Genomic DNA, 12710 nt, shown 5'->3' with positions numbered 1-12710 from the left:
AAATTGAACTGTAATACTTTAACTTATCTACAACCAAAGAAGCACCACTACTTTTAAAATCAAACTTTCAAATTTGAACATTTAAATTCATACTTTTCTACAACCAAAACTGTAACTTTTAAATTTATACAAAAACTCATAATTTTCTATATACAAAATGCTAACGCGTAAAACTAATATCTTCCAAGTAATATTCTATTCCGAAAGATTTAGAGTATTTAGAGAATAATCTGTGTACTGAGAAAACATTCACCCTCTACTCGAACTTTATTGGAGGAACAAAATGGAGTATTTGCTGAGGCTATGTAATACGTAGGGGTGGCTCAAACAGCCCGGGGACTGATTTCCTGTATTAGAAAATGATCCACTGCTGTGGTTTTCCTTTCGACTGTTTTCGGTCGTAATAAATCAGGGGATTCCGTGAATATCCCTTTCAATCCCCCATTCCCTATGGTCTTTTCCCGCCAATCTCGGCTACTCATCTTAATTGAAGGTTACTTCGAAGGAGTTGTCCACTAGTCAAGGTATGGCTCAAGTCAGAAGGTCAAGTCGTCCTTCATCCGATTAAACGAGGTTGAAAGGTGAGACTTTCAGAGACTTAATCCTTTCGTCATTACTTTAAGCTTCTTACTGTATATCATTCACTCATACATTCGAATGTTTCGCCGTTTAATGGGCGAATAAAGGTGATGTTTTTTTCGCCCCAAGAGCTCCTTAAGAAATATATAATATTTTTATTAATAATATTTTGCTTTTGGATTATCACATTAAAATGATGAGGAACAAATAATATAAAAATTTTCAGCAAAATCTATTGAATACAATACGATAAGATTAAACTTTCTTTATTTAAACTTTTCGTACTACTGTTTTGTCAAAAGTGCTTCTGCACTCTTAAAAAAATTGGTATAATTTTGGACCATAGTTTTGGTACCTTGAACCATTAGGTGGCGCAAATTTGCTATAACTTTAACCATGAACTATGTTTTCTCTTAAGTTAAACTATAGTATGTAATTAATAATCATGGTAGTGAAAATTATACCATCTTTACTTGATTTCTCGATATTAAGGTTCAACTAAGCCCCATATAATAATTGCATGAAATGTGCATGATATAGTGGCTCAGAACACTCCAATATTTCTCACACGGTAGGATAAATTTCATGCAGTAATGAAATGAATATTTTATTTTGTTAAATGTCATTTAATTTCAAAAGTGATAGTCTCAAGGTTTTCGGATGCAAATAAACATTTTTACATCATGATGAACAAGAATATATAGTTCAATCTAGATAAATGCTAATTGTAAAATAATTGAGTTATCAAATCAAATTTATTAAAATGGAAAAAAAAAACTTTTCAATAAATTATCATTATTAAATAATTTCCTGACTAGGTGATTATCAATTCTCTCAGTCTACATTTCTTTATTCAAAGAACTGTTACAAAGAGAAGTTATAACTTTGCAATTATGTGATTTTCAATAAGTATAACGTATGCTACCAAAATGTTTGATTATAGTATTCCTATAACCTAAACTCTAAAATGGTACGAGTGGAAATAAAGGTAGTAGTCAACGTACTGTTGGTAGAAGTTTTAGAACGTAATGAATACAATATCGTTCAAATTTGCTGCTACCTTCATATAAGTTGAACCCTCATCGTACTTTTTAAACTTGATGCTTTGGTTACACTTAAAGCAAAATATGAATCGACTTTAAGGTTTCATCAAATTTTCATCATATTTTGGTACCAATATAAAGGTTCAACGCTGGGCTGAGTGTATTTTGAAATTAAAAGAAGGCTGTATTGATAAGTTGAGCATTAAACCAAACATTGTAAATAATTATGTTGTCAATCTTTATTATTGTTTATAAATGTGAACACAAATACATTTATTTATTTTGTGCATGTGTGAAGTAAAAGTTTACCGATGTACGTTCAAGATAATCCTGAAATCTAAACCTTTTGCTGATTTAAGTATTCAGATAATACAATCTATCTATCAATCAATCTATCTGCTATCTAAGAGCTTTAAAAACAGACTAAGAGCAAGATTATCAATCACTAAAATACGAATAAATCACGAAATAAAGAATGAGATAATAATTCTACAAATAAAAAAAATAAAAAACTTGACTTATAAACTATATGAACTCTAGAAAAGAGATTTTAATCAAAGCCAAACTCGCACTTACAATTTTTCTTTTTAACCTGCTATTTTTAAATTCCTGATTAAGAAAATTTATTACTTTTTGTTTTGAAAAATCACTTGAGAGGTCAGCTTTTCACTTCCCATAAAGTTAAAACCTGCCTAAGTTTTATATTTTCTTCACAAATAGAAGCATTTATTAGACAGGGTATTATGTAATATAGCTTAATGTGTGTTTTCTATTCTATAAGTAAAATAACTCCTGATTTCAGTTCAATTGAATTTATGGAACATTTTATAACAATATCACGTAATAATCCTTAAAACACGAAAGTCCAATAATGTATGCCAGTAATATTACTTTAAAATGCTTGAAACCTAACAAAACAGGGTAAAAATATTCTACAAATATTTTTACTTGCTTCCTAATGACAAAATATCCACTTTATTGAAACCTTTCTTGAGACTATTTTTGAAATGATAGAAACGATTAAACTTTTAATAAACCTTCCAATTGTTCAGAAACTCAAAATTCAGATCACTAGAAAATTTTCAGTACCAATATTGTGATGTCAGAAATATTTAAAACTTTTACGGAATTTTATGCTCGTTCCTATCGTTATAAAGGCTTGTTTCAAAAACAGAAATACAAAGTTCTTTATAATCATTGCAAAGAAAGAAAAAAAAACCAGACATTTAAACATTTTATGGAATAAAAAAAAATTCCGAGAATAAAATCTTTTTTTTTTGTGAAGTGGTAAACTTTTCAAAGAATATTCTAAAACATATAATGGACTTTGTGTCTTATGTGTAAAGACAGAAACTAAACTCCAATATATTACTCTGAATTAAAAAGGCACTTACAATCAACTTTGTACCAATTTTAAAAGTTACTATTAAAAACATAATTGATTTCATGTATACCAAATTTATAAAAGTATATGCCATATTAAGTTTTAACAAATACGCTTTGTGCAAATTGAACCTTTTAAAACTAAATTATACTATGCTATGGTTCTACTCGATAGAAAACATGGTTAAATTCAACGCGATTTTACGTTATTATGATTTAAGTTATACTCTCAAAGGAAAAAAAATTGGTCTAAAGTAAAATCATAGTTTTGTTGCATTGAGCCATAATACGTTGAAAATTTGTTGCAACTTCATAAGGTGTCAAATTGAATTCTATTTCTTTTTGAGTAGAGCCATAATATAGCTTAATCAAATTGAAGAAATAAGATAATATGGCTCAACTTAGTACCATTTTAAGGTTGTAGCAAGTTTGAACGATATGATAGTTTAACTCGCTATGATTAAATGTTTAACCAATTTTTCCGAGAATGTAACATAATTTTTCATTCGGAAAGCATTACTAATTTTTAAAAAAGCTCAAAAATATTTGTATGTTAAGAACAGATTATAAAAACTTAAACATTCATCACAAGTTTCCATTGTTTTATTTTTTACACAGAATTTACTAGTTTGAATATACTAAAATACACGGAATAACTAATCACTTTCTAAATCGAATAAATGGATGCAAATAGCAAAAAACCTTTTAAAATCGACTTGTTTCGAAATAAAATGAACTATAAAGTTTACATTAATGATACAATTTCCCTCGTTTGATTTTTATACTGAATTTTACCAGTTAGCATAGATTAATACACGAAACAACTAATAACTTTTCAAACCGAATAAATTGCCTGCAATGTTTGAAATGAAATTAATAATGAGGTGTATTTAAGCTATATCATTCGATTTTTTATGCTAAATTTTACTAGTTTTCATACATTTAAAAACGTAAAATAACAAATAACTTTTTAAACTGAATAAATTGCATGCAATGTTTGAAATAAAATGAACAATGAGGTTTACCTAAGCGATATCATTTAAGGATCATTCATCAGAAAGCAAAGGACGTCAAAAGCTTCTGAATGCCAGAGATACGTTCTCTGTCTAGAGCAAATATCCCAGGGGTTTCAAATAAGACTACAAGAAATAAAAAAACAGTAGCAAGGGGTACAAATCACTTGCTGCCTTGTGGATTAAAAGCCTCTTCTGTTATCTAAATACTCCCTCATAGCTCACGGCAGCTATCCTTTTCAATAGCCAGTGGAGGGGGATTATTAGACTTTTCATAACTGCGGGATTTTCCCAGTAGAGTCTGTAGCTTGCGATAACAGAATTGCTTATGGGGAGAGGGAAAGCATGGATATGGAATTCTATTTCCTCTTTTTTGTGGGTGTGTATCACCTACTGATGAGTTTTTCGTAAACTATTGGCCAAAATTTAGCCATACATGCATATTTTTACATGCTTTCTTTAATGTCAACTTTGGAACTTTATTTTCTGTTTTTTTTGCTGGTATGTATAACTGATGACTCTAAGCAAATCACTGATCAAAATTTAGCAGCATATGCATGCTTTCACAGATTTCTTCGATCGCAACTTTGGAATTCTATTTCCGATTTTTTGTGGATGTACATAACCTACAGATGAGCGCTTTGTAAACTACTGGTTCAAAATTCAACTAAATATGCATTATCTTTACATGTTTTATTTGGAAATAATTTTGTAATTCCATTTCTAATTTCATGTGGTTGTGTATAACAAACCATTGAGCGTTTTGTAAACTACTAGTTCAAAATTCAGCCACATGTTTTCTTTTACGTTAATTTAGGAATTTTATTTCCTATTTTCTGTGAGTGTATATAACCTATAGACAAGCTTTACTACTGGTCAATATTAAGCCACATATGCATAGTTCTATATATTTTCATTGATGTTAACTTAATTGTCAATTTTTATTTGTTATCTTTTCGCAAAATAATCAATTGCTTTAAGCGTAATGAGTAAGCATTGGAATGAAAATAGGATTAAATTAATGAACGTAAAAAAAAGCATTAGAAAGAGTTTTCCAAAGGTGTAAAAAAATGAGTTTTTAGTTAACTTTCAATAATGATTTTTCTTATCTTTCAATAATGATGAACAATTTTATCTTCTTTTTCAAGACAGCCAACTACTATTAAATTCCCTTAGTGGACTGGATATAAAAGAAGAATTAAATTTGATTCAGTTGAAATTAACAGGAATAAAAGTAGTGAGAAAATATTAAAAATAATTGTGAAAATATTAAAAATAATTATTCAATGAAGTTCTGTCATTAACTTGTAATATATCCATCTTAAGCATACTCACTGTGATAAATTCTTTTTAATTCATTAATCCTCTAAGAGTTTGTCAGGCATTCCTGTACCAAAAACTTGATTCTGTTTATGTGCATAACAGAGAAATTTCTCAATACTTGGAAATTTAAACAGATATGTATAAATATTGAAAATAACTTTCAGACGCACTTATTTTGTCAATAACTGTATATTAGAACGCTTAAAAAATTTTTTTTGAAATTTAACTATTGAAAATCAAAAGACAAAAGAAAATCAAAAGCCCTTAGTTTGAATTATAGAAAACAATAAAAACTTAAACTGAATGCCACGACTAAAACAAGATATAAAAAAACAATTATTTAATGAGAATCGAATAGTCACTTCATGAAAATGGCTAAGAAAATTTATGACAGCTCGAAATAAATTTTGGATAAGACTGCTGATTCTGAGTTCATCTTGTCAAAGAATGTCAAACTGTCAAAAATATGCACAAATGTTCAAAAGTAATTTGATCTGCCAATAATAAATATAGGAGGTACTTATCATATGTTTATCAAAAACTTATCTAAGGGAAATTTTTAAAGTTTAAATTTTATGCAGAGTTTAAATACAGACGAAATTTACAAGTCAGCTGAAAAAATGGAATCTGTTTTTTCATTAATAACAATATATTTTTTCAAATGTTTAGATTAAAAAGATTTTTGAAGAACAACATGATTTTTTTTCTTTATGTTCTTTCTGAAATAAAATTTCGGTAAGCGAGCTGGCGGATACTTCCCATTTCGTTCTAGAGATTAATATTTGTAGCGCAAAATCTGTAGTTGATTTCGAGTATTAAACTATCGGTCGGTACCAATGATAGTTTAGTATATTTTCAACAACAAGATACTGAATACTTATACAAATGTATTTGCATTTACGTATGGGAAACGTCTCGAATAATAAAATATAACACCAATGAAACAGTCTGAATAAAGCACAAAAAAGTATTGAAATGGACATACTATAGTTTCGGTTCTATAAACAAGAACCTTTTTCAGTGTCACCAAATGAAAAAATGACAGTAGAAAAGGTAAGAGCTTCTACTGTCATGAGAAAGATTCTTGTTTATAGAACCAAAACCATAGTACTTCTATTTCTGTACTTGTGTTTTATTCTCGCTGTTTTTTGCTTTATAATATGTAGCACAAAGTATACTTTATCCTCCTTTTGAAATTGTATCTCTTTCAGCTTCTAACTGTCAGCATAGGCTTGTGAGTACCCCAGACTTTCAAAAACAAAATAATAGAAAGCACAATGTATTGACTTGTTAACATAAGAATCAAACAAAACTTTCTAATGATCTTAATATTTTTCCAGATCTATATCCGAACGGTAAAGGCGATGTCGACGAAAACACACGCAACTTTCTCTTGAAAGTTGTGGAAATTATGTTAGATTTCATTTCCAAAACTAATGACAGAAAGGCAAAGGTACTGGATTTTCATCAACCTGACCAGTTGAAGCAAATCCTTGATCTTGAGATACCAGATGAGCCATTGAATTTGGACCAGTTGCTGGTGGATTGCAAAGATACGTTAAAGTATCAAGTCAAAACAGGTATAAATTAAGATTTTATTTAAAATAATATAAATAAATGTTTCGTTTTGGTATTAAATGTGAGCAAAAAATTGTTTCTCTAGAATTGTCCTAGTTGCAATGTTTTAAAAATTGTTATATGCATGTAGAACAGCACTTATTTCTCTCTTGTTGTAAAGTTCTTACAACTGTGCCCAGTAGAACTCAAATACGACAGATTTGCATAAATTGTTTTTCGATGAAAAATAATTATTTTTTAGTTAACAAGGAAACATTTCTGCGAACTCCCCTTTTTATTTTGTTTTTTGTACTTATTTGCTAATAAATTAATTGTTTTTGAGAAATGGGTCTGGTAGAGGTTAATCCGAGCATAAGAGGAAGGTAAGTCTTTTCTTACTTTTTTATATAAGTAAAAATGAAAATTAAGTTAGAAATTGAAACTTCGTTTATTTATAAAATAAAATGAATTAGATAAATTATAAGAAAACTGATTAAAAGAATTAAAAAAATAAAAACAGATAATATTTTAAGTAGCTTTTTCAACACAGACAAAATATAGAAAAGAGTTTTTTTTTGTTTTAAAAATAGTTCATGTAAGAAAAGATTACTTTAAAATAGTTATTAAATTATTTATGCGTAATATTATATAAGACAGAACTAATTATTTTTGCATTTTACTCAATTTAAGATAAATGTTTAATGCAGTAATTTATGAAACTTGAATTACCAAATTAAGTTTCAGTTAAAACTAATAAGAAATATTAAGAATCAAGAAATATAATTTTACTTCGTGCAATGAATATGAATCCTAATAATCCTTTTAGGTACAAAAAGACAAATTATCATTTATTCTCTAGGTTTTAAGTTCTTTTTGTATCAAGTAATTCATAAATAAAATTAAACTTTTATAATTAACGTTTCGTTTTAAAAAGTTTAAGCAATACCTAATCAAACTACCGTAATCAAAAATTTTTGCGTTAAAAGATTATAATCGTATAGAAAGAAAGTATAACAATATCAATTATTTCATAATATTCTGAGAAGACTGACGCGACATATTCTGAGAAGAATATTACTGAAAAAATTATCTATTTCACACTCACATCAAATTAATATTCATAACTTTTTACAGTATTTAAATTTAAATCTCTATTAAAATGAGTAATAATTCAACCTCATCTTCATATTCAAAAGAAAAAACTTGAAATATGTTTGAACTTATTAACTTTTCGTATTCATATCTCTTAAGTTCTGAAATTTGCTATTGTTCTTAAAGACTAGATTCTTTCTAAATGAATTGGCTAAAAGAAATTAAAACTTTTGTGAGTTTCAAAATCCTTGACATAAAAAACTTAAAAGTTGGAAATGGTTTTGTTTTTGCAAAGTTTTTTACTTTGTCTTGATATGAAACGTGTTTTATAAATTTGAAATCAAATTCAAGATATCCAAGTTTCTCAAAACATTGTGAAGATTCATATAAACTTTCTATGGAATTAAAAAACAAATAATTCAGCTGCAACAAATCAAGCAAATATGTAGAGTGTTTTCTACGACTTACACTTGCTAAGTAATTCTGGCATTTTTGTCAAAAATGAAATAACAATAACCTAAGTAGGGATGTTTCAAAAGAATATTAATAGAGAAACCCCAAATTTAAGGTAATTAAGAATCCTCAAACCAAAATTAGATTTAAACCACTTAAAGCTGACATTGAAATATTAAAAACATTTTTAATGATAACAGCACCACCCTACTTATTTAGCCAGACCAATAACCGTTAAAATAACTGTTTACCAGTTTTATTTTAAAAGCATATTCTTTCAAATTTTTAATTGCATTTACTATAATTATCCAGGGTAATAAATACTCATATTTTAGAAGCCTTGTCTTATTTTTTTACCTTAACCTTATCTTTAATGATTGATGCACCATCCTACTTAAATAACCAGACGAATAACCGTTGAAATAACAGCTTACCAATTTTATTTTAAAAGCATATTCCTTCAAATTTTTAATTACATTTACCATAATTATCCAGGATAATAAATACTCATATTTTAGAAACCTTATCTTATTTTTTTTACCTTAACCTTATCTTTAATGATTGATGCACCATCCTACTTAAATAACCAGACGAATAACCGTTGAAATAACAGCTTACCAATCTTATTTTAAAAGCATATTCTTTCAAATTTTTAATTACATTTACTATAATTATCCAGAATAATAAATATTCATATTTTAGAAGCCTTATCTTATTTTTCACTTAAATATTGACTTTTGACCCTTTGTGTAAGTTCTGAAAGCAAAAAATAAAATGTAAGCAAAATTAAATCTACATTAAGAGCGGTGATAATAGAATATCTTGCTTTTTTATTTAATTTCTGTAATTTTTAGAGTCATATATATTTTGAAGTGATATAAATATTTTACAAAAACATTTTATCATAATTAAATTCATACCAGGTAGTTAACTCTTTCAACTAATGTATTATATTTCAGATTTTTGCGATATTTAAATAACAAATCACAACTTCCATAATCTAAGCATCTAAGCAAAAACAATTTAACACGCGGCAGTTTCTTAAAAGTATATAGTTAAATTACATATCATTATTATCCCTAGAATTATTATGTTAAAAATCCCGTATTTCTTTTCGCAACTGATATGTTTTGAAAGGAATATTTAAGATAAATATGATATTATTGTTATAAATAAGGAGAAAAAACATTCGATGTATTATATTTTATCAACTACATTTTAATGACAATACTAAATTTCAAAGAACTAGCTCAAAGACGATAAAATTTTTCATACATATAGAAAACAATAAAACTGATCAACTTATGAATTGGGAAATATGTAGCAAATAAAATTATGACATAAAATGAATTGTAATTTAAAAAAATACAAAAATGCTTTCACTGTTGATTTGATCACACATTGAATGTGTCATTTGCACACTGACTAGAAAATTATTGTAACGTTTCTAGCATGATAAAATCAATCAACAAAATATTGAAACCACGAATGAGTCACGATAAAATTGACAGCAATCACGTGTCTCATTGTTTGTTTTTTTAATGCTAACGAGAGATTTGGTACCTTGTTAAATGCTGAGCAACAGTTTTCCCCCATACACTAAGCTCCTCTTTCAACTAGCCAATTATTCCGAGAGGGGGCGCTCAGATTTAATAACGGTTTTGGACAGTCACTGGAAGTCCTGTTATTTATGGACCAATTAAGGACACTTCTTTGCTCCTCTTCACCCGCTTCAAGAGATTCTCCCTCTCAAAATCATTTTACACTCTCATTCTTTCGCTGATTTAAATGCTTCATATTTTAATCGATTAATTTGCACAAGAAAAAAATGCACAAAACGTGTTGAAAATTGTATTATTCTTAAAAAAATATTTTGAATCTATTGGATTGTAACTGAAGCACAATATTGTGCCGATTTTCTGCAAGCTTAATAAATTGCCGAGCTGAACCCAAATATCGGTAAAACTAAAACGCCTTAAAATATTATATTAGACTGTAGTGTGGTTCAACTTAAAAGGAAACAATATTCAATTTAACACTTATTTTTTAGTTGTAGTAAATCTGATCTCTATTCTGGTTCAACACTTCACAGTGTATAGAAATTTCAATTAAAAATACTTTAATGACAGGGCATATATATATAAAAAAAATATTTTTGAATCTATTCGATTGTAGCTGAAGCACAATACTGTACCGATTTCCTGCAAGCTTAGTAAATTGCCAAACTGAAACCAAATATAGGTAGTTGTTGTTGTTAATTTACGTCGCACTAGAGCTGCACAATGGGCTAACCCAAATATAGGTAAAACTAAAACATCTTAAAATGTAGACTATAGTATGGTTCAACTTAAAGGGAAACAATATTCAATTTAACACTTTTTTAAGTTGCAGCAAATTTGATCTCTATTCTAGTTCAACACTTCACAGTGTAAGGAAATTTCAATTAAAAATTCTTTAATGACAGGGCATATATAAAAAAAATATTATTGAATCTATTCGATTGTAGCTGAAGCACAATATTGTACCGATTTTCTGCAAGCATAATAAATTGCCAAGCTGAACCTAAATATCGGTGAAACTAAAACATCTTTAAATATATTAGACTGCAGTATGGTACAACTTAAAAGGAAACAGTATTCAATTTAACCTTTTTTTTAAGTTGCAGTAAATTTGATCTCTATTCTGGTTCAATACTTCAGAGTGTATAAAAATTTCAATTAAAAATTCTTCAATGACAGGGCATATATTTGCCAGGGGAAGTCATATTCTCTCTGGTATGAAAATGCTTTATTCCTGTAAGCAACAAAGCAAAAAAGTAACATTTACTCTGGAACTGTGTTTTACTTTTCACACTTCCTTAAAATTTTAAGTTTCTTTCATCTCATAACTACGTCTTTCAGCAGTTTGAAATATATTTATTTTTGAATTTAATATGAAATATATATAACCACATCAGAATTGTAAATTAGAATAAACTCATTAAAAATAATTCAAAGTTATTAAATTTTTAATAAATATTTCAGAATATTTTATTAGATTTTAGCAAAAAAATTATTGAGTATAATAAAATATAGCAAATTTGTCTGTAGTTGTTGAGAAAAAGTATTGCATAAAAATTTTAAATTAAACTTTTTGTTTAAAAGTCAGTTTAATTTTTATACGGAATTTACTTCATACATTTTTTATAAGTGACTGTTATATAATTTACTTAAGCTATTTTTAAGCATTCTTCTTGAAGAAAATTTCTTTTTGCATTTTTTTCCTCGTACAAAAAAAAGTTTTTTTTATATAACAAAAATAACCTACGGAAGTTTGAAGTTGAAAGTAAAAATAAATAAATAAAATGAATAATTTATAAATAAATTTTCATATCAAAAACTTCTAATAAACGCTTCATAAATTATTTATGCAGCAGAGTAAAATAATTTAAAATAATCGAATAAAGTTGAAAATTTTTAACATGCGTTTCATTGCCTCAAAGTGTTGTTACTTCTCGTACCAAAATGTGTTTTTCTTTCATTTCAATAAAATAAAAATTAGATACAATATCAAATCTTACGTGTTTAGTAAAATTAGGAAAAAAAGGCAAGCATAATCGAGTTTATAGCAACAATTTTTAAATCGTGATCTGTCAGTAGTTAAGGCTGTCAATGTGAAGAACTAGGGTTCGATACCCACTGGTGGCTTGAATCTCACCCATGGGTACCAATGTGGCCTATGCTAAAAGCTGAACACGTTGCCGCAATCATGCTTTTGGTCACGAGATTGTGGAGTCTTAAAATCCAATCCATGACTCCAATAAAATTTAACGATTTAAAAAAAGGAACATAAATTATAAGCTTGTTTATGAATAAACCCTAAACCTGCTATATAATTGAGTGGTCTGAGTAATTAATTATGCAACTAATTTTGGGTAAAACTGTTTAAATTTTCAGGTTTATTTAAAATTTTTGCTCTTTTTGAGTTATATCGTCATATAAATAAACTAATAAATTCTACTTTTTGAAAATCAAGAAATTCTGCCATCTACAAACTTTAAAATAAGTCAAATATAAAAATATGTTCAAAAAGAAAAAAATAATAAGCAATTTTGTGGATCACAGAGAAGGAGGGATATAATATCTATCATTTGTTTCGCATAATAATAACGCCGATGTCGGAAAAATATTTCCAAAAAGGGGAAGCCAGTTGACTTAGGCAGTGCAGCGAAAGGAATCGTAGATCTAAAAAAATCACGGCTCGTTGACTACAGTAGATCCCAAAGGGA

The 12710-nt window shown here is 27.8% G+C and overlaps 1 protein-coding gene and 1 long non-coding RNA gene across 2 annotated transcripts in view; one reads left to right on the top strand and one right to left on the bottom strand.

Annotated features, from left to right (window-relative positions):
* The window catches only part of LOC107447908 (glutamate decarboxylase), a 67997-nt gene that overhangs the window by 6007 nt on the left and 49280 nt on the right, over window positions 1–12710 (top strand). Inside the window, exon 2 of the mRNA XM_016062948.4 lies at window positions 6682–6921. Within this exon, the coding sequence (XP_015918434.1) occupies window positions 6682–6921 (240 nt within the window). The remainder of the gene's footprint in view (window positions 1–6681; window positions 6922–12710) is intronic.
* The window catches only part of LOC122269691 (uncharacterized), a 45976-nt gene that overhangs the window by 30433 nt on the left and 2833 nt on the right, over window positions 1–12710 (bottom strand). The gene's annotated exons all lie outside the window — the stretch shown is intronic.

This window comes from Parasteatoda tepidariorum, chromosome X1 (genome assembly GCF_043381705.1).
Source record: "Parasteatoda tepidariorum isolate YZ-2023 chromosome X1, CAS_Ptep_4.0, whole genome shotgun sequence".
NCBI lineage: Eukaryota > Metazoa > Arthropoda > Arachnida > Araneae > Theridiidae > Parasteatoda > Parasteatoda tepidariorum.
This window is presented reverse-complemented; position numbering and strand designations above follow the sequence as displayed.